At 42.6% G+C, this 22,681-nt stretch overlaps 1 protein-coding gene across 1 annotated transcript; it reads right to left on the bottom strand.

The window, feature by feature from the left end:
• Positions 1-1,562: 1,562 nt before the first annotated feature.
• SAMTOR (S-adenosylmethionine sensor upstream of mTORC1) lies at positions 1,563-17,405 on the bottom strand. The gene is made up of 5 exons (XM_035127556.3): positions 17,169-17,405; positions 8,645-8,786; positions 7,605-7,769; positions 6,367-6,481; positions 1,563-3,165 (listed from the first exon to the last, which is right to left on the bottom strand). The coding sequence occupies exons 1-5, from the start codon at positions 17,317-17,319 to the stop codon at positions 2,536-2,538; spliced, it is 1,203 nt and encodes a 400-aa protein (XP_034983447.1). The 5' UTR covers positions 17,320-17,405; the 3' UTR covers positions 1,563-2,535.
• Between the last annotated feature and the right edge of the window lie 5,276 nt (positions 17,406-22,681).

Below are 22,681 nucleotides of genomic sequence, written 5' to 3'. Positions count from 1 at the left end.
TGTTCACAAAAAAAACTTAAATGAAATGAAAACACAAATGTGATTTTTTTGTGCTACACATTCTTCCTTGCATTGACCTGGATTTCTTTATTATTGTTAACCCCAAAACTCCCCAGATTTACACAGCTTTCTCTGTATTTCTAGTGAGATTCCAGTAACAAGTCCGTTTAAAATAAAATGTGCCTGCAAATATTACTTGGGAGCAGTTAATTGCTCCAAAAGATTTGTTCACATTAGGGCAATTGGGAAAATAATAAAGTTATTCCTCTACTGAAGGATCCACAACACTTTCACGAAGCCATCAGATATTACTGGCCAACTTCTATCATTAAAAGTTTTAAACCATTTCACAAGTCATACGTCATGACTTGAATTTCAGGATCTGAATGAATGAGAAAACATTAACATGCACTAACAGAAATGCACCTATGCTTAGGAAGTCCTAGGGACTTTCTGCTAATATTAAACTGCACATCTTGCACATTTGAGAAGTAAATATTTGGAATGAGAGAAAAGGTAGCACCAGCATGGCATCTTTACCTACTCCCAACACACAAAAACCACCCTAGGAAGCTTTTAAATAAATGAAAAGGAACATTTAGCATTAGATGTAGGAAACCTCTACTTGCCTATGCAGCAACTATTCTTGTTCAATGGATAATCAAACTAACTGGGGAATGATGTTTGAGTGTCAACTCCACTCTGCAAGATAGCAGTTATGACAAGCAGGATGACGAGCAATCCCCCCGTTGTCACAGATGCAGCCCCCCATACCCTACTTTTGCCTGTGGGATTAAGTGAGTGAGTGGCCGGCCAAATCTGGGCCTGAGGCTGTACCACAAAGCCTTCAGAGGGATCACACTGCCCTTTTCAGAAAGTAAGAAGAAACCTTACAATTAATCAGGTTTTCTTTTAAACATAAATTTCTTATGGTTACTTGCAGTCAAATCTGAACATTCAGTTTTTTTTTTAATGTTACATGCAAGAGGTAAAAAAACATGTTTACAAAGCAACACCACACTGTATGCAAGTTGTGTATAAAAACTTCTTAGCAGTATGCAAAAAGCAAGTTGAGATGTCAGTTTTGTGAAACATTAGTGCGACGTTTTGGTGGGAGTGTAAAACTTGTACACATTTTTAATCACACAAAAATCGCTTTCAAGCTGTGTAGTGGCACTCCTGAAATGGCTGCTGACTGCTTAACACCAGGCCAACGTTTATTAAAACTGCCATTTTATTTATTTTTAAATATATTTTATTGATTTTCATTTCATGAAACTACAGAAACTATTGGGTCTTTTGGCTGTTGGTTTATATATTTCAACTTGTATCAGCTTGAAGCCACATTCAGGCATGTGAATACAAATGCCTTTAATCTGATATGGAAGCTAGCTATAGGAGTCCAAAAATTCTGGTGCAGTTTAAAAAATGTTGGTGCAGTTAATAAAACAGATTTTGCTTAAAAGGAAACAGTTCCACCCAGGATTAGATTTGTGAAAAAAGTTATACTTCATTTTTCTCTCTGCCACCAAAGAAACCAGTTTCTTAGCTTGCGAACTTCAGAATTTTTTAAAGAAGATTTATTATGCAGATTAGTCATCTAGCCCTCCAAAACATTAGAGTGCCTTTATTTGTTTTCATTCATAGCTGCGGGAAAAACTTACAAACAAATTACATTAATAAAAATATGTAGGATTATAATGAGGCTCAATTCAATACTTTGCTGATTTCATGCATCAGAGACTTCTGGAAGGGATTATTATGCAGCTTTGTACTGAACTACTTCAATGCAAAATACTTTGTAACACAAAATACTAGGAAAAACTGTAGTGTGGGTGACGTTAGTGTAATTTAAAAATGGCAAGGATATTGTACCTGGCAAGTTAACAAAAATAATAATAATCCCGTATTTTAAATCTACCATTATATATGTGTGTGTTACATATCATTCCAACAGCACCAGGGACATGAGAATCTAATCTCTTGCTGAAATGTTCTAATTGCAGTATTAAAGACAAGTAAAACCAATCTGCAGATATTTTCATTTTACCCTATCAAGATTGACTCAACCCAAACTTTGTTCTAGGTCCGTTTTTTGTTCAAGTCAAACACTAACAGTGCATACTCTAACGTTCTGTGCAAACCTCTAAGAAATGCTAGCATGAACCTCAAAAATCATATCTTGAGATTTAAAAATATCACACCAAGAAACACTAGCATATTTGCAAAATCACAGTTCACAGCACTGGAGGGTGGAGGGGAATTGTACCTTTCCGGAGTATTTTACCGGTACAAATATTAAAGTAAACCCTTTTTATGCTATGGACACGAGCCATTCTGCATAAAACATGCACTTCAACTTTTCAATACAAGAATAAAATTTAAAATTCATAAGTAGAAAAAAGTGATGGCTCCCAAAAATCTTTCGAATTTCCTTTTTGTAAATGCTTTCATGTGCAGAGCAGATGTCAGTATAGCAAAATTAGTTTTACAGTAAAGGGAGTTTGAACTTCACAGCATATTTTAATTGTTACATTAACTTAGAAGCAATATAGGATCTTCTAGCTCATAAAACGGAATAGAGCTGGTCTGGCTTTCCCCAGAGTCAGAGTCATAAGGAGCATCTGGAAGCTCCACAAAGCTGTATGCCAGTTGTTCATCTTCTGCATCTGATCGGATGTAGCAGGAGTTATTAGAAAATTCCTCTTCTTCTATACTATTGAAATCCTGGGGGATGTACAACATCCCTGGGTAGTTCCTACTCACCAAGTCACTTGTTGTTTTAAGTGAGATCTTCCTAAATGCCATCAGGTGCATATGAGAAAATTTTGAGTACTTGAAACGTTTAAAGCCCAAGGATTCTATAGCAATTTTCCAGCTTTTCATCATCATAGCGTGGCGATTCTGATGGGAAGAGTCAGGAGTGATAATAAGTAGCAATCCGTTTAATACAAGAAGCTCGTGGGCCTTTTTGCAACATATCCATCGTTGATAAGGTGAAGGGAAGTAAGATAGGAGGAGGGAGAAGACCACAATGTGGAACAATTCTCCAGGCAGGGAATCAATAGGATTTTTTAGCTGTTTCAAAAAAGCATCTATGGCATCTTGTGCAAGCTGAAGAGGCTGCTGAATCTGAAGGTTCAAGAAGTCACATTTATAGACACTCTGCGGAAAGAAACAAATGCAGCTATATACTTGGATGGTGCAAGTCAGGTACATTAAAACTACAGTAGATGCTCGGGTTGCGAATGTGATCCTTGCAGGAGGCACGTTTGCAACCCGCAGCGCCGCGTCTGTGCACACGTGGGTTGCGATTCTGCACATGCGCAAAGTGCAATTTAGAGCTTCTACGTAGAAACCTGGAAGTAACCCATTCGGGTACTTCTGGGTTCGGCGTGGGACGCAACCTGAAAAGACGCAACCTGAAGCATCTGTAACCCGAGGTATGACTGTACACATTTGAAGCATGGCTACACCCTGAACAGATAAACCTTTTGCGCTTCAGTATTTTAATCTAAACAGTTGTAGAGCACTTTTCATCAAGAAAAAGAATCACAAAGCATTTTCCAGAACAAAAACAGAATCTAAGAAATTGAAGTAGATATAACAAACAATTCTGTAGCAGCCAACCATCACAAAGCCCACTGAGGTGGACAGCATAAAAAAACAACAACAACCCCACAGATCACAGCAGTTAGCCACCACCATCATCCTGGGTGAATAAAAAGGTATTATAGCTGGTGAAGTTTCAACGGTGTAACTGTCTGCCCCACTAGAGAAAGATAAGTTTTATCATTACCAAGAAGGCTCTACCTTGCATACCCAGCAGTTAAGCAACACTCACCAGGGGGTGGAGGGGGGAAAAGGGGAGACACAACAAGCAGAACCTCCTCCACTGATCTCAAGGCCCAGGTAGGTTGGTATCAGCAGAAGTGTTCTCCCAGATACCTTGCTTCCAAGTTGTTCATGGCTTTCTATGTCAAGAAGAGCACCTTAAATCGGGCCCAGTAACATATAGGCAGCCACTGCCCATCCTCCAAGAGAGAAGTCTCATGAGACTACGTACCAAAAGTGCCAGTCAGCACTCTAGCAGTAGTACCGTGTTTCCCCCTTTTTAATACGTAGTCATAAAGTAAGCCAGGGCAGCAATTTTAAGCATTTGCGAAAGATAAGCCATACCCCGAAAATAAGACATAGTGTATCTCCATGCCTGCAGCAGCGCGGGCGGAGAGCTGAGCCAGCGGCCGGGCCTCTGTTGCTTCTAGCCCAGTTTCTAGTTTCTAGCCCAGCAGCTTGGAGCACCCAGGAGCACCGGAGCCAGCGGCCCTGCCTCTGCCTGGCCGAGGAGGCCTGCTGTTCCACCGCCCGGAACCGGCTGCTGGAGCGCGCGGAGCGCCCAGCAGCCCCGGAGCCGAGCGCCAGAGCCAGCGGCCTCGCCTCCATCCGGCCGCCGCCGTCCCGCCACCCGGAAACAGCTGCTGGAGCGCGCGGAGCGCCCAGCAGCCCCGAAGCCGAGCGCCAGAGCAAGCGGCCTCAGCTCCATCCAGCCGCCGCCATCCCGCCGCCCGGAAACGGCTGCTGGAGCGCACGGAGCGCCCAGCAGCCCCGGAGCCGAGCGCCAGAGCAAGCGGCCTCAGCTCCATCCAGCCGCCGCCGCCCCGCCACCCGGAAATGGCTGCTGGAGCGCGCGGAGCGCCCAGCAGCCCCGGAGCCGAGCGCCAGAGCCAGCGGCCTCGCCTCCATCCGGCCGCCGCCGTCCCGCCGCCCGGAAACAGCTGCTGGAGCGCGCGGAGCGCCCAGCAGCCCCGGAGCCGAGCGCCAGAGCAAGCGGCCTCAGCTCCATCCAGCCGCCGCCGTCCCGCCGCCCGGAAACGGCTGCTGGAGCGCACGGAGCGCCCAGCAGCCCCGGAGCCGAGCGCCAGAGCAAGCGGCCTCAGCTCCATCCAGCCGCCGCCGCCCCGCCACCCGGAAATGGCTGCTGGAGCGCGCGGAACGCCCAGCAGCCCCGGAGCTGAGGGCCAGAGCCAGCGGCCTCGCCTCCACCCGGCCGCCGCCGCTCCGCCGCCCGGAAACGGCTGCTGGAGCGCGCGGAGCGCCGAGCAGCCCCGGAGCTCAGCGCCAGAGCCAGCGGCCTCGCCGTCGCCGTCCCGCCGCCTGGAAACGGCTGCTGGAGCGCGCGGAGCGCCCAGCTGCTCAAAGCGCCCAGCAGCGCTCAGACAGCCCAGCAGCATGGCGCGCAGTGCCCAGCAGTGCCCCGAGCCAGCAGCCTGGCCCGGCCAAGAAGACCTTAAGGTGCTGTAAAAACTGTAATAACGTAAAAAAAAATAAGACATGCCACCAAAAATAAGCCACCCTGTGGTTTTTTGAGGGAAAAAAGCAATAAGACGGTGTCTTAAAATGTGGGAAACACGGTATTATGCCCTAATCACAATTTCTGTATTGTGCAAGGGCAACCCCCTGTATAGGGTGTTACAGATGTCAATTAACTGATAAATTAAACAGGCATATGTGTAAAGCTTTTTTTTTCCAATTAAGCAAACAGCATAGTTTGTTCTTAGACAATGTACTTGTTCCATAGCGGGTATCATTTTATAAGAGACATTCCCTTCTATGGAAGAGAGAAAGTGGAAATGACATAAGATGGTGCTTGCCATCTGCTGTTTTTCTAGGCATTTGCACCAATACTAAATATTACAATTTTTTTTTAACAAGAAATCTGTTGGATGATCGGAGGTGCTTTTTTCTCTCTTCAATTAAGTTGTCTAACCACTGCAGTCCTAATTTTGAAGCACAAAGGAATGAAATTATACTTTTGATGTAACACTGAACTATGGAATTTAAAGGAATATTGCAAAATTCATAGTGATTATTAAATGCATGAATAAATACACACAAAAATGAAGAACACCCTGGCAGCTGTCTTTCAAAGAAAACATTGGTTTTAAAACAATTCAGGAAGTAAAATATGCTTTGACATTTCCCCCACTGATTTTACCTGAATTTTACAGCATATAATCAAGGGGTTCAGGCAGTGCTCAACTTTGGATAAATCATGTTCTTAGTGAAAAATCCAATGGCAAAACTGCTACCTTTAATGGATTGCACTGTTCCATTAAAAGTTTTACTTTTTATGACACACTGGTTTGTGGATAGAATGGTTAAACAAACCCATATATGACTGTATCTGACTAAAGTCACGATTAGAGCCACTGAAATCAATGGACTTCAGTCAATGGGTCTGCTTTGAGTGTGGCTTAGCTGGGTACAAGCCAAGTGCACGCTGCTAGTAACCAACTGAATAATTTTTTGCATGTTAAGGATTTAATAATCTACTCTTGATTATCTGTACTGACAAATGTTTCATACCTCAACAGCTGGGACAATGTCAATGCCAACCGTCAAAAATTCTTCAAACTTCAAAAATGGATTAAAACAGCTGCCAACATCAAGTAATCTGATCTTTCCTGAAGGATGTAGCAATCTAAATGGAAGGGAATTCAAATTGTGAAATAACCTTTAAATAAATAAAATGTGTGAATCTTTTAGAATTTGCATTGCAATCTTTTAGAACAGGAAACATATAGCTGCAGTTATATAACTGGTGAATGGTGATATGTCCTGGTCATACTTGGTTGGAAATAAGCCAAGGCATTTCCCAAGAAACCTTGTCTATCTCTATAAACCCACAACTCCCCACATATGCAATTACTAACCCTCTTCCTAGTCCCCTCCAAACTGTACTTCAATGTGCTTCAGCTATTGAAAGAGGAAAGGAGGCCCTTGTTCTGAACCCATTTCTAAATGGTTTTTTTCTTTTTTGGGGGGGAGGGAAGGAGACTACGTATGGGCCCAAAAAGTAAAATAATAATAAATTCATTTATTGAAAGATAAATAGGACCTGTGGTCTCTTGGGAATATAGAGGTTTCCTGTTTCTACTGAACTTTGCTTATAACTTTAGTCATGGCAAAACTCCGACAATTTTTAAAATAAATTAAGTTTCTATTGTTTAGACAATACACTTCAGGCTTCCTCTGGTGTTGTTTGGCAATACAGTTCTTGTTTGGCACGATTAGACCAAAGGGACGCAGGTGGCGCTGTAGGTTAAACCACAGAGCCTAGGGCTTGCCGATCAGAAGGTCGGCGGTTCGAATCCCCGCGACAAGATGAGCTCCCATTGCTCTGTCCCAGCTCCTGCCAACCTAGCAGTTCGAAAGCACGCAGTGCTAGTAAATAAATAGGTACCGCTCCAGCGAAAGGTAAGCGGTGTTTCCGTGTGCTGCTCTGGTTCGCCAGAAGCAGTTTAGTCATGCTGCTCACATGACCCGGAAGCTGTCTGCGGACAAACGTCAGCTCCCTCGGCCAGTAAAGTGAGATGAGCACCGCAACCCCAGAGTAGTCCGCGACTGGACTTACCGTAACTGTCAGGGGTCCTTTACCTTTAAGCTTTTTAAAGTCCCACTGATCTTAACAGCAACATTAGATCATACATAACCCCCTTTAGTAAAATAGGACTTTAAAATGCCTACTTAGTCAAGCATGCTAAATTCACAAAACACACACAAATGAACTTCCACCACCACACCTGCCCTCTGATAACACTTACTCATCCATTATAGAACTGTGATTTGAATTTTCAGAAGAATCTTCTATTTTGGAAGCTGGGTGAATACTCATGGTTTGAATACTTTGAGTAGCAAGAACTGCTCTTTTCTCATCTTTTTCCAGTGCTTTTCGTTTTCCACCATTTTGAAAATATTCCCGTGACACACTTGAGGGGGGAAAAGAGGGGGAAAGGCAACTCAAAATAGTTTTCATTATCATTTTCTAAAGGCATTTTCTTATCTATATTTTTCAAAGAACAGAATAGAATTATTCCTTATCTAGGTAGAATGATTTGAAGTGATCGTACACATAAAATTAAACAAATGGGTTTGCACCAAATGTTAATTAAAGTAATATGATATAGTTCAAGACCATGCAGTTTATTCAGGATCACAAGCAATTACAATTTCTTTCCTTCTTTCTTCTTCTGAATCTTTTGTCTTATTACCGGTAGCAGTGTTTTCCACACCAAGCTGGTGTTTATATCTCTGCAGGGCTTCCTTTCAGCTGTATCCTGCACCCCATTTCAACCAGAATAAGCAACTAAAACTGTTAATTCTGAAAATTAAGTGCTTTCATTTGTGACTGCATAGGTAGAGTCCAAGGAACTGCCAGTTCTACACTACAGGTGGGTGTGCACATTCCTGTATTACTGGGTAAATCTATTCTAAAAACTGGAACAAACAACTAAGATCCCTTTTAATCTCCACCTGTCTAGTGATGCAGTCTTAATCCATCGATTTAGTACTAGGCATGTGGTTTGAAAACAAAGCTTGGCAGCAGAAAACATCAAAACTTGGGGTTGGGAAAGAATGTCTCCATTTGTATACATTTGATAGGAACACATTTTCCAGTCATTATTTGTTAAATACAAAGAATGTTACAAATATAAAGAAAACGAAAACAGAACCCTGAAAGCAATTATATACAGAAATATATGTATTCTGTGGAAATGTATTTTTGTAATCTGTTCTCCTGTAGAAATCCTGCAAGTTTATGACCAAAAACCACATTCTCAATAGTTTGCATTAGGTCACTTACCTGCAGCACCATTCAATGCGACCCTCTCCTTCACAGGTTTTAGCCCAATGATTATCTGCCAGATTTTTCATTGCCTCCGCGTATTCACAGAGGGTTTCTTCATCTTCACAATGTTCACGCCAGATTTTATCAAAGTCCCCCACTAAAAACGCACAAAAAAGAGAGATGGGGTGAGAATAATGGACAAGTGTTCATTGTTCATCAAAACCCAGAGTTCAGCTTATTGTGGAAGCATTGCAAGAAGGGGAAGAGAGATACCTAATTGTGGAAACTTAATAAACAGAAATAACAGAAACCAACTAGCAGCTTCGTTTTCTGTTTGGGTATAAAAATACAGTTTGGATCTTCAGTCATATAGAAAAAAAAGGTATGAAATATTTCTCTCAAACCCATTGCATGAAAGTTTGTTGAATTGGAAAGGAAAAAGCCCTAAGGAGCAAGAGCGATATATATTGCCCCGTCTCCCAAGTACCCACACAGAAAGGACTACATTATTCAGAACAGAAAATTGGATTATAATCACCACACCATTGCAAAATATAATTTCAAAAGTAGCTCAAGAGCCTTGCCTACAATGTTTTTGAAACAGTTTTGTTGAAAATATATACCTAGCATATTTAGTTTGACTTCGTTAAGGAAGTTACTCATATGACTAGATTACAACACTTCTGGTTTTCTCCCTTGTTTACTGTGCACAATAACCTATTCCTTTGCTATCCTATTTCCCTTTGAAGCTCATGCTGGAGAAGCCACACAAACATTGATTCTGCTGCAGCGAAGAGATCCAGGGATAAAAATCATTCCTCCTTTCCCTCCCCTCTTCCAGGTCCCATGAAGGGCCTTCACTACCCTAATGGAAAATTTTGCTTGTTTTTCTGGCTCAGCAGACAAACTACAATATCAGATTACTAATAAGACAAACTGTTTACCATCCAAGATTGAATTTACTCTAACCACCATTTCCTGAACCTTCTAAACTATGCTGACGTAACAAACACTGGAAAGCTGTATAATCTCTTCTAAATAACCGACTGATGCTCTCTCTGTCCAGTTCACAACCAGTAACTAATTCAGTGTTGCACCAAATGAAAGCTACCACTCTGTAGTATATTGGCAGGGAAAGCCTATTTTCCCAACTCTCAGCTATTACCCAATGTTTTTTGCTCATACTCCCTTAACCTGTTCCTCACAGTAGGTACAGCATCATTTTGTTCACCCTTCAGGGGCACCGGGGTAGGTTACTTGAAAGGTTGATCCAGACAATGCCAAAATACTCATGTAAGCCAAGTATTCAAAAGGTAATTAGACTGAATGCTCAAAAATCTACTACCAGATTGTTAATTATCATTATTATAAATTATTATTATTGTTACTACTACTACTACTACTTGGAATGAACTTCCTTGTACACACCCAAAAAGCTCTTTTGTAGATAACTGAAAATTATCAGCATGCCATAAATGAAAACAAAATGGGTGCTAATAGATTTTACCCTCTGGCTCACTATGCTCCTTCAAAAGCAAAATTTGAATTCAAAAATATTTTATGAAACACGTAAGAAAAGACTAGGAAGCAACGTTGCGTACAACTTCCTAATAATTATTTTAAACAGCTGTTATTCACTACTTGGATACTTCAAATTACAGCTTCCTTCATGTAAACAACCTGGGATTGGCATGCAGCTGCAATCTCATCATGGTATTACTGTGAACTGGAGTGGGTTGGCTATTGGTTTGTTTTTGTTTTGTGTGTTTTTATCTCGTATTTTTATGTTGTGGATCACCCTGAGATCTATGGATGAAGGGGTGCTATACAAATTTAGTAAATAATAGAAATAAATAATACACATGTATCTAGTTATACACAAATGCCTCAGGAGCTATAACCAACTGGAAGGCCACACGGATGTCCCCATCTCTGTGAAGTAAGATTAAATCTCTCATAATCTGTGCAGCGATTCGTCCTTTATATCTGTGCGCTGGCAGAGGAATAGGAGTGCGGGGGGAGCACCCCGCCATTGGCAGCACGATCCCGGTGGGGTGCCATCGCGGCTGCCCCCCGCCCGTGCTGGGTACCCCACCCCTAAAGACGGGTACCCACACCCCTGGGATGCGCCCCGCCCCCGCCTGCTCTCCGCCCCCTGGTGCCGGAGCATGAAGGCCCACCATTGTATCTGTGCCCCCACCTTAATATAGTTAATAAATCATGTACACATATCAGGATGACATAATGGTTAAAGGAGAGCTAAGTTGACAGGTAGCTTAGATTGCTTTGAATTACAAAGTTATTCATATTTTCATTAGTATAATGAGTATGTCAGGAAAAAGCTTCAAGATAATGAAAGGATGCAAAGCGTCAAAGACTTCTGTGCATGCAGACACCTTTGAGTGTTGGGGCATTCTGTGGAGAGGCATCTGATACTGTGTGAATAAGTGAAAGATTGACCAATCAAGTCCCCACCCCCACTGGAAAACCTCATAGCAAGCCTAGGGACCAGGTTAGGCTCAGATCTGGTGTCCCAAATACAGTATATGTTCAATGGATATCAGGCAAAGACATTAGGTAGCTTGGAACCGTATTCATGTATTTTTGTTTATTGTAATATGTATAGATTGCATTTCATAAAAATACAGCAAGGTGTTCTCTACCAATATACAGATGTATATTGCTTGACTCACATCTGTATATTGGTAGAGAACAGTGGCACAGTTCAAAAGCAGTGACTGGACACTCATACTCCTTTCCCTCCCCCCCACCTGCATACAGTACTGTACATTCATTCCCCCCCCCTACAATATAAATAACTTAAGGAAACCGTATGCCATTGAACTGTCACATCTAAATATACTTAAAAGATTCCAACTAAAAAGCTTTGGATCTCACATTCCAATTAAACTGTGCACCTTATTACATATATATCCTCCAAACCAAATATTTCAGTTCAACTAATTTTGACTACAGTATTGGAAAAACTGTTCAACTATTTTTACTTCAATATTTGGCTGAATATGTTTTACATGTGGGTCACATATTAACAGTCCATAACAACCTTACTACACAGCCGAAGCACATCCAATTCAATGTAGATGTGAACTGATAAAACAAGGCAAAACTTTGAAGAAAGACTTGTGCAGAACTCAGTTTTGTTAAGTGTTGAACTTGTAACTTGCGTATTAAGTAAGCTGTCAACCTAAAAGGTCCATAAAGCCAATCATTAGGAGTGACTACAGAGGACAACCACCCCCTCATTTAGTAATCACATCTCCCCATACAAGTTATTACTGAGATCCTAGTTCCCTAAAGAAGACAGGAGTGCCCTGGTCCATGGGGTCACGAAGCGTCGGACACGACTAAACAACAAAGTTCCCTAAATTCTGATGCAGAAATCTTGGGAGGTGCCCTTCACCTCTCAACATTTGGAGAAAGGACAAAGCTGTGAGAATATTTATAAGTTTCAATGGCTAAACTAAGATACAAAGATCCTTCTCACCCTCCAAGTCCTCATAACAGAGCACTTGGGGAGGAATAGTGCTGGTGTGGCAAGTGAAACTAAATGGTGACGAAATCATGCTAAAATGTGCATACCCCAGCACAACTATATTGGTTCTCATTCATGCCTGTGTTTGAAAACTGTATCTTATCCATAAATCAGGGCTACAAGCACTGTACATTTCAAGAAAAGAAAGTCTTCTACAAGAATCAAAGTTTCTTCATTCAAGATTCAACAGTGGTAATGCTTCTACTGTATTAGGATGGGGAAAACTTTTCAGCAGTATGCCTGGAAAACACCAAACATGTAACACTGCCACAACTCCAATGTAATCGCGGTAACGCCAGAAAGTGCCACATATACTAAGGATTAGGGTGCAAAGTTGGATCACCAACATTTCCTTTTACTACCGTCTTTCAAAGTAACAGAAGGAGCACATCCATTAAAATGGCTTCTTCACAGTATATTCTTTGGAAAACCTACACCAGCTTATTAACTTCAAGACACAGCTGACACTATGGAAAATTGAAACTTAAGCCTCTGTGAAAACTATACTGTATACTCATCCCATTTGCTTAAATGGAGACAACTGATGGGTTTTATGTGTATATAAAATGCTTGTTTTCTTCTGATGCATGCATTTTTACTCCAAGGAGGCAACAGTAAATGTACTTTGTCTATTGCTTTTTTGCACCTATTATGCAAACTAGTACTGTAAATTAAAGGCAGATCTGTAGTTTTACTCCTTAAATCTTTCCATTACAAGAAGGTCCTACCTTCAGCAACTACGGGCTGAAAATTTCCATTTCTTAGTTCTGCCTCAGGCTAGCAGAGTCGAGCCCGGTCAGCATATGCAACAATGGAATCTCTTAGATATAGGTTCTCCCACCAGTTTTCTATGATGAAGCACTTCACTTATCAAACCTTTATTAGGCATTTTACAAATAAAACCATAAAAGAGAAAATATGATGAAGCATATGGGAGCCCATTAGCAATTGCTGATCCTTGAGCTCTAAAGAAGAGTGGATATACTTAAGAGATATACTAGCAGCAATGGACTGGTTTCAAGTACTTGCTTTCTTTGATCTTCTGCAAGAAAACCCTGAAATACCACAAGATTACAGTCATACCTCGGTTTAAGTACACCTCAATTTGAGTACTTTCAGTTTAAGTACTCCGCGGACCCGTCTGGAACGGATTAATCCACCTTCCATTACTTTCAATGGGAAAGTTTGCTTCAGGTTAAGTACGCTTCAGGTTAAGTACGGACTTCCAGAACCAATTACACTCATACTTCGGGTTAAGTACGCTTCAGGTTGATTACTCCGCGGATCCGTCTGGAACAGATCAATCCACTTTCCATTACTTTCAATGGGAAAGTTTGTTTCAGGTTAAGTACGCTTCAGGTTAAGTACTTTGCAGATCGTCTGGAATGGATGAATTCACTTTCCATTACTTTCAATGGGAAAGTTTGCTTCAGGCTAAGTACGCTTCAGGTTAAGTACAGACTCCCAGAACCAATTGTGTATTTAAACTGAGGTACCACTGTACTGTACATTTATTTCATTCAAAATACTGCAAGTGAAGCGGTTTAACTGGAAATGCTACCGTACACCCACTTTGCTCCTTGTGTGCCAAGATTTCGGCTAGAAGAGGTCACAGACAATCTAGAAGGAACGATGACAAGAACATGCCACAACATATGTAGAAACTACCATATCAGGAATGGCATTTCCTTCATGCACAGCAGTTATTAAGGTAATCAAGCCAAGTCCACAGGATAATCTTGCAACCTCTGGGAGGAAGTAATTGCCATCAAGGAAATGGCTCATACCTTACAGTATTTAAATAGCTGATGATAATAAACAAGTAAAATTATTGTTGTGTAGCATCAATATACATGGTACCATTGCACTATACATGGCAAGTGAGATAGGTCCCTGCCTAAATTTTTAGATGGGCAATAGGAAGATACAACCCAGGGGGGGCAAGGGTCACAGTGCAGCTACACGTACATTTGCTTCCTTCAGTTGTGAATGAGGACACACAAAAAGCTTAATTACCAGAATTGTTCTGCATCGCATAAAATGGTTATGAACATTTTAGTCAAACTAGCTACTCAGTATGAAATTTACATTTCCTCCTCTTTGACTTGTATAGAGGACTTGGGATATCTGTACCACATTCAAACAAGACTTTTATTTAAGGGTCAGCATTAAAATTCCAGGACTGCATCTACCAAAGAGGTAACGAAATGCACCAGGATGCCATTTCATTATTATGTTAGATCCCACACACAATGGGATCTTGTGAACCCTTCTGATCTTTAGATGAAGGGTGGTATATAAATCTAAACAAAATAATAATAATACTAGCAGAATGGTTAAGGCCATCTCTCAAAACCAAGGCTGCCTTATAATCCTTTTTCTTTCAGCAGAATTTCCCATAGTACAAATACAACATGTCTTTTCTACGGATGTGGTACAGATACATCTTACTAAAACTAAAACATCTTACTAGTATAAGAAAACTTATGCTATAAATATAGCTATAGTACAAAGCATATAACAGATGCATGAATTTTAGCTGACAAGTTAGGTTACACTTGTGCTTAAGACATTAATCACACTACATATATTAAGGGCTCCTGTTTGCTTACAGCAGGGGTCAGCAAACTTTTTCAACAGGGGGCCGGTCCACTGTCCCTCAGAACTTGTGGGAGGCCAGACTATATTTTTGGTGGGAAAATGAACGAATTCCTATGTCCCACAAATAACCCAGAGATGCATTTTAAATAGAAGCACACATTGTACTCAGGTAAAAACACCAGGCAGGTCCCACAAATAACCCAGATACGCATTTTAAATAATTCTACTCATGTAAAAACGCGCTGATTCCCGGACCGTCCGCGGGCTGGATTTACCGTAGAAGCCGATTGGGCCAGCTCCGGCTCCCGGGCCCTAGTTTGCCTAACCACAGTTTACAGATTATGTTACGGATTCCCCCGAAATGCAAACAAAAAACACCCCACACATATTATCCCTAGTCACCCAAAAGATGCCAGACAAATTAGAATACAAGACAATGAAAGAAGATAAGGTGTGCAAGAAACAACACAAAGTTTTGAGTTGTAAAGACTTTTCAAAGGGCAGCTGAATAAATCTCAAGAGGATGAGCTAAAACAATCTTGCATGTTATCAAATACCCTTATCAGATAGCTTGTTTTGCAAGTTTGTTAAACCTATTTGATAGCATGCAAGATTGTTTTAGCTGACCCCTTGATGAGATTTATTCAGTTGCCCTTGGATAAGAGCCCAAAAACCAGGGGTCGGCAACGTGTGGCCCATGGGCCAGATGCGGCTCACGAAGACTGTTTTACTGGCCCACGAGCCACCCCTGAACCGAGCCGCCCGCTCAACTAGTCCCCCCCCCTGGTGTGCTAAACCAGCGCAGTGCAGCAACTCGGCGAGTGGCGCCAGAAATTGCGTCTGTGCATGTTCAGACGCCAAAAACTGCTTCTGCACACGTTAAACTTTCGGCGTTTGGCATCATGCTGCGCCAGTCCGGCCTACGGATGATCTCCATGGGAGTGATCCGGCCCATGGCCAGTAAACCTTGTATCTAGGGCCTGAGTATGTCACTTCTATTGCACTCTGTGCACTTCAGCAAACAGCTTACACTAGGCCTCGTTTCTCTCTCAGTAAACTCATATATTAGATATTGGATATGTGACATGCAAAGTGATGACAAGAGCTGGAAGAAGAGGTCTGTATTTGTTCCTTGCCTGGAATTTTCATATTGCCAAGAAGAGGGGTGGGGGACTGGTTACTAGGATTACTTACTCTATTGACATGATTTCGTGGAAGTCCACGAAAAGTTAAACTAGCTGTTGCCATATTTGCCAATCTCAACATACATTCTGGACTGAATGTTTTTCTAAAGGATGCAATGTACCAACAGGATGAAGGCTGGAGATAGAGAAGCCTTGCAAGGTGAGATGCCTAAGAAATACAGATGTATGCAAGAGTCCGTTTAACAAGTGGAATACCGAAATGGATAGCTTCAAAATTCCCAGTAGTCAAGATTCCAGATTCGTCCCTCTCCAATTGCAGCCAAGTAACTTCATACCTCATAGGCCTTAAAACATGGGAGTCCAGAAAAGGCCCTCATCCTTTTCACTGCACACAAAGCCAGGAAAAGAATATGGTAGCATTTCCCCCAACTCCCTTGGGAAACTCATCACATCATTAGCTTCCTGGACTTGCCAAGCAAAATCAGGAAAATAATGTGGAGCAGCAAAGCTGGAATACCCCCCAAGTAAAGGCAACACCCATTATGCTGTACAGCTTCACAACATTCTGGAACAAAATGGCAGCATTCAAAACGGGGACTGTGGAAACACTGCAAAGCCCTGGGACCATGATCACAGAAGAACACATCGCTTCGTGGCCTTTCCCCTCCCCTCCCCAAACCCATCTCTGCCACGGTGCTCCCAGCAGGTAGCTGAAATAAAGAGGCTTGAAACTCTAGATTCATGCCAATAATACTCAGAATTATACAGGCTACTGTGTATGTTTTGTGTCACGCCCTCTTAAACCTTTGCGGGCAACCGCTTATCACCATCCCTGTGGCCCCTTTGCACTCTTGATATGTTGGGGGGAGACGGGGGGGGAGTGGAAAGCAAGCAAGGATCCCATTTTGGCACAACGATGAAGATGGTAACAACAACCGTTTCTTGAATGAAAGGAGGCCCCAAGGGGGCCGCCCTCTCCCCTCACAGGCCCGGGACCCCAGTCCCACACAGCCGCCCTCCTGCCCTGCTCCTCGCCCGGGGGGCCAGAGGCCTATAGGGCAGGCGGGGAAAGGGGGTGGGGCCCGGGCTCAGCTTCCCCGCCAGGCCTCGGCCAAGGCCTTGCTTTCCCCGGCGACCGAGGGGCCTCCGTGCGGATGGGACCCCCCCCCGCTTCCTCCGCTCGGTCCCGTGGCTCCGCGGGAAGAGGGGCAGAGACCCGGCGGGGCTTCTCCCACCTTACCTTCGCGGTACTTCTTGCGCAGCCGCCGGTGGACGCTCTTCACCACCCCGGAGAGCTTCTCCTGCTGCAGCTTCCGCTCCTGCTCCCGGGGCGGCGGAGGGCACGGGAAGGAGGCTGAGGCGCCCGAGGGGGGGCCGAGCTCCGGCTCCATAGCGGTGGTAGCGGCAACAGGGCGCCTGCGCTCCGCCTCGCTCCCTCCGCGGAAAGGGGGCGGCGGCCGTCGCCGGACTCTTCTGCGCCTCACGGCAAGCCAGGCAGGCGGAATTAAAAGTCTGGCGAAGGTCACGTGGCCCTGCTCGTCTCCCGTGGCTTGTTGGGAAGTGTAGTCTCGCGCCTTTCTTTTTTCTGAGGCGCAGCCGCCGGAAGCGCCGCCGTTTCCGGATGCTTGGTCGTTGTTTTCTCCCACCCCACCCTGCTCCCCGTGGCTTGATGGGAAATAAAAAAATTCCTTCAGTAGCACCTTAAAGACCAACTAAGTTTTTATTTTGGTATGAGCTTTCGTGTGCATGCACACTTCTTCAGATACATTTGATGGGAAATGTAGTCATTAGCCCTTGGAATGCCTCTGGCGCTTCTGCTACGGGCAGCTATAGGCAGCAAGCAAATGCACCAACGACGACGCCTAAGCGTAAAGGGGAGGCAGGTTCTCAGAACTGGATTATAAACCACCCATGCGGTCCAAGTGACATGAAGATCTACCTCCTACTCCCAACACAACAACGACAACAACAACAACAACAACACCCCGTCCATCTGGCTGAGTTTCCCCAGCCACTCAAAATATTTTTGCTCAAAATTTTGGTTTTCAAATTTCAAATTTTTGCTCAAAATTTTGGTTTTCATTTTACATTCGTTCACTCTTGATTTTATACGGATTAGCCAGTTTTTTTAATCATTTGAAGGAGCCTCCACTTTCCGCACTCGTGTATAGCATTATTCAACCTGTCCACATTTCCTAAATGCCCATTTCAACCCCCGCCAACCTCTGAATGTGGGCATTCGTCCAGAGCACTTGGGGCAACTCAAAAAGTAGTAGCTCCAAATCTTTTAAGGTGCTGGGGAGCCCAGGACAGCTCCCAAGTTCTGATGCCAGGCCTTTTGGCAGCATAGGAGCAGCTGTTGGTTTTCATCTGAGCTGCTAAAACTTATACTGATCTACAAAGTCTTGATTTCACCAAAGGGTTAAGTTTTGTGTGCACTCTTTGAAGCGGGTTGTGGGCCTTTCAAGGAAGAACTAAGTGTTCAACTCCTATTCATATATTGCAGTGTATGCATCAAATCAACCTCTCGTGCCAAATTCCCTCTACCTGTCTATCTTTAGCCAGTACCGTACTATTTCATATTTAACTCCAAGCATGTAGCTTTTTTTATGAGAGAAACTACATAGACTTTTTTTTATAAAAAGTTGCAAAACAAATGCTGTGTTGCTCATAGGATGGGAAACCAATACTAAAATGTCATAAACAGAATTGTGATATGGGGTCACAGTGAAAAATTGAAACTACAGTTCAAATATAAAATAAGTCTCATATTTTATTCTGAACTTGAAGAGTTGTTAGATAATCAGAAAGATAACCGAGCTGGCCTGCTCCTATGACTTTAAGAGCAGTTTGATGTACAGACATCAGCAGATGAAGCCAGATCATAACATTATAGCCTGCTAATGTCTGCACATCAGGATATCCTTAAAGGAGCAGCTGCAGTGGTTATTTGAAAAGTTCTCAACCCTATGTGCCAACCACCCCAACCTTCTACTTATCTAGGGTTATTATCCCTTTTCTGTCAGGAGAGCTGACAAAAAGTTTAAAAGGTCATTATTTCTTGGTGGTAGTTTTGGTTAACAGAAGCAGTCATATACAGAAGCACACACACACACACACACACACACGTTTGTGTATATGTGCATATATAAGGATCTGCATGCAGAGTCACTTTCAATTGCATATTTTGAAGTTATCAAAGGTAACTTCTTGGTTTTAGTCCTTATTCCAAGGGGGTTGGACTAGATGATCCTTGGGGTGCCTTCCAACTACACAATGCTATGATTTCACCTATGTTCTTTTGGCATGTCTAACGCAACACAAGCATTATTAATTTTAAGCAAATAGTTGGGAGCCAGACTAAGTCTGCCATCCTACCGTGTATTTCCGAAAATAAGACACCGTCTTATATTTATTTTTCCTATTAAAAAACCCCACAGTGGCTTATTTTCAGGGGATGTCTTATTTTTTAATTATGCGTCCAGCCTTGCCTCTTCCTTGGGGCCCTCCAGAACTGCGCCTATAACTATGTCTTATTTTCGGGGTATGGCTTATATTGCGCAAATGCTTAGAAATCCTGCTATGGCTTATTTTATGGGTATATCTTATTTTAGGAGAAACAGGGTAGGTATGCTTATGAGGAAGTAATTTCCATTAAACTCAACAATTTACTCCTGAACAGACAAAGAATTGCACTGTATGAGTTGCATTTAGTTCCCAGTAAAATAAATGAGACCCAAGTCATTACTAACTTTTTCAAGTTTTTTTAAATGGGCCTTGTGTACATTTACTCAGAGACAAGTCCCACTCAGTTAAATGGAGCTTAATTACCGGTGAACATGTCTAGGATTGCAGCCTTTGTCTTGATTCAATCCAAAGGCTGGGTGCACCACAGAAATTATGTTTCAAACATCTGTTCTTAAAGCTGTAGGGAGCTGCAAGTACTACTTAATATTCTCCATCATGCTAAAATGATATACTGGTACTAAGCACAACAGGAACACGGAGACATGTTAAAATATAATATTCATCCAAGATGCTTGGATGGTTTCTGGAAGACAAACTTCAGGTTACTCCTTCGAAACCAGGCCTGTCTTGAGGGTATATTGTACTGGATAAGGAAGGAAGCTAACGGAATCACATCTAGGCACTTACAGATGCCCGTTCAGGACTAACAACAACTCTGTCTTATCAAGAACAATAAGCCACCTTTCCACACAATGGTGCCAAAGCAGCTAACAAACAAGATAAAAGGCAAGACAGAAACAGTCTTGTGAAACACAATGCATAGAATAAGGAGGTACCCCAGCCAGTTGAAAACACTATTAATGGCAGATAAAGCAAGGGTGACTGACAGTGGATTGATAAGACACCCACACTAAGTGAGCTTTTTCCTTACTACTGTGTTCAGCAGTAAGGAACTGAATATAGGGCCTATGTGTTTTGGTTCTCATCCTTTCCTCTTATTTAAAGCACCTCTACCCACATAAACCTCCCTAAACAATGAGGTACATATTCTTCAGAGGCCCTTTGTGACTTACCTACCAACAGGCAAGCGGACAAGGACTAGGGGTTTCCCCCCCCCCAGGCACCGCACCTGTCCACAAACCCACAACCTGCTCTTCTACTTTTTCAGCATGGAGCAAGACCCATTTTATGCACCCAGGCTTTTAAGTACAATTTTCATTTGTGATTCAGGTTCCACATTTTAATCCTGATTTATGTCAATTTGTGTGGCTGATTACTGTAAGTCACACAGGAAAACTCAAAGCAGGCCCAAAAGTGAGTAAAAAAAATGCATTCATACTTACTCCTGCTGTGCTCGCCTGATGCATTGTTTCCCCTTATCATTATGTTAAACAAGGCAAGGCTAGAAAGGCCTGAAATGTGCTTTCTTGATGTAGCCTATGTAGTACAGCCACTGTACTCAAGCCACTAGGTACCCTATACAGCAATCCTCTCAAACATGACACCTGTCTCAAATAATCCCTTTACCCAATTGGTGGGCTGGTGCTGAAAGCCAGATAATTAGATGGTGGGGTGAACCTGAAAACGATCTGCTAAGAAAACTGCAGAATCAAAATGTGAGCTTTTCTTTTCTTTTACCTTAATCTTTGTTATATTCATCCATATATGACTTAAACATAAGTTGGTAGAATAGGTGGCTCAAGGAAAGAATGACGTAATTACTGCTACATTATCCCCCATCCATCCTATCCTCTCTGCACCCTGTCTCTGTTCTGTACCTTCCACAGCATTCTGCTGTACAGAAATGTGGAGCCTTTTCTGGTATGCTGACCATTAAATAATGCTAAAAGATTCCCATATTACAGGCTCAGTTAAGTCACACCCTCTCTTTTCCAGAGAGGAAGTGGAGCTTCCTTCCTCTTCCTTCCTTTCTTTCTTTCTGCGTCATGTAGCCAACAAAGATAGATGTGTCTAAGCTAGTTCAGAGCTTTGAGCACATGTCTGAAGCTATCTAGCTGTATTTTCTACTGAAGAGCATTTTGCTTCCTTGCTGCTGCATGGAACAATGCATGACTGAGACATTGAATCTGTAAGTAAAGCATTTTAAACTTACTTAACAGTGTGTGGTCTGCTCGTTGCAAGAGAGGATAGAAAGAGGTTAGCTGCTGTGTGCAGCTGAGTGGGATAAAAAGGTTTAACAGCCTATATTCCTGATGCTTCACTGTGCTGTTTATTTTGTGAATTTAATATTCTACTGCTGGGGCTCTCTGCATAGCTGCCAAGTTATCCCTTTTTTACAGGGATTTTCCCTTATGCTGAATAGGCTTCCTCGCGAGAAAAGCGAAAACTTGGCAGCTATGTCTCTGTGTGCTAGCCCTGTGTTTTGAATTCAGGCACCCAGCCGTTTCTTTTTGTTGTTCTCCCACCCACATCCACATGGATTCATATATTTAATTCCTCACACTTCATGCTCACAAACGGATCTTAAGGATTTTATATACAGTGTCCCTACTCATATCATGTTTTCATTTATTTTACCAAGTCTTCCTGTTGAAATCTTTTGCTGAGTCATTCACAGCAATAGCTAGATTCTCTGGGTGTATAAGTTTAACGCCCCCCTCCCCAACTGCAGTCAGTATGAATATACCAGTGTAGTAGGCTTCTGAATTGCCTCCATGGGCTAATAATCAAAGCATTTGCTAAGTGTTTACCAGGACTTATCCAGCCCTCAGCAATGACCCCTGTGTCTTGTTGACTATTTCCCCCCTTCCCTTTCTTCTTACAGTTCCCGTCTGCCATGAGCTATTACTGATTTTCAAGCTGTTTCTTTTGTGTCAACCTCTTTGATGGCATATGAGTTTCTTTCTTTCTTTCTTTCTTTCTTTCTTTCTTTCTTTCTTTCTTTCTTTCTTTCTTTCTTTCTTTCTTTCTTTCTTTCTTTCTCTCCCTCTCTCTCTCTCTCTCTCTCTCTCTCTCTCTCTCTCTCTCTCTCTCTTTCTCTCTCTCTTTCTTTCTTTCTTTCTTTCTTTCTTTCTTTCTTTAGCAAATGTTGTCAAAACAGCCAGTCAGTCCAAGTGCTCTCCTGTCTTGATGTCACTCAGAATGGCCTGTGTCTTTTGCATGGATTCATGATTTTGTCAGCACTTGCTATGTATAATCTTGCTTACTAGTCAGTTCATGTGCATTGTGCTGAGGACAGTACCCTGATGTCAGGAAATGACAGGACAGAGGAGGAGATGTTAGTTGGGCTAATCTAAAGAGGCTGGTGATATCATAAATATTTAA

Source organism: Zootoca vivipara, chromosome 9, assembly GCF_965207765.1.
Source record: "Zootoca vivipara chromosome 9, rZooViv2.hap1.1, whole genome shotgun sequence".
Taxonomy (NCBI): Eukaryota; Metazoa; Chordata; class Lepidosauria; order Squamata; family Lacertidae; genus Zootoca; species Zootoca vivipara.
This window is presented reverse-complemented; position numbering and strand designations above follow the sequence as displayed.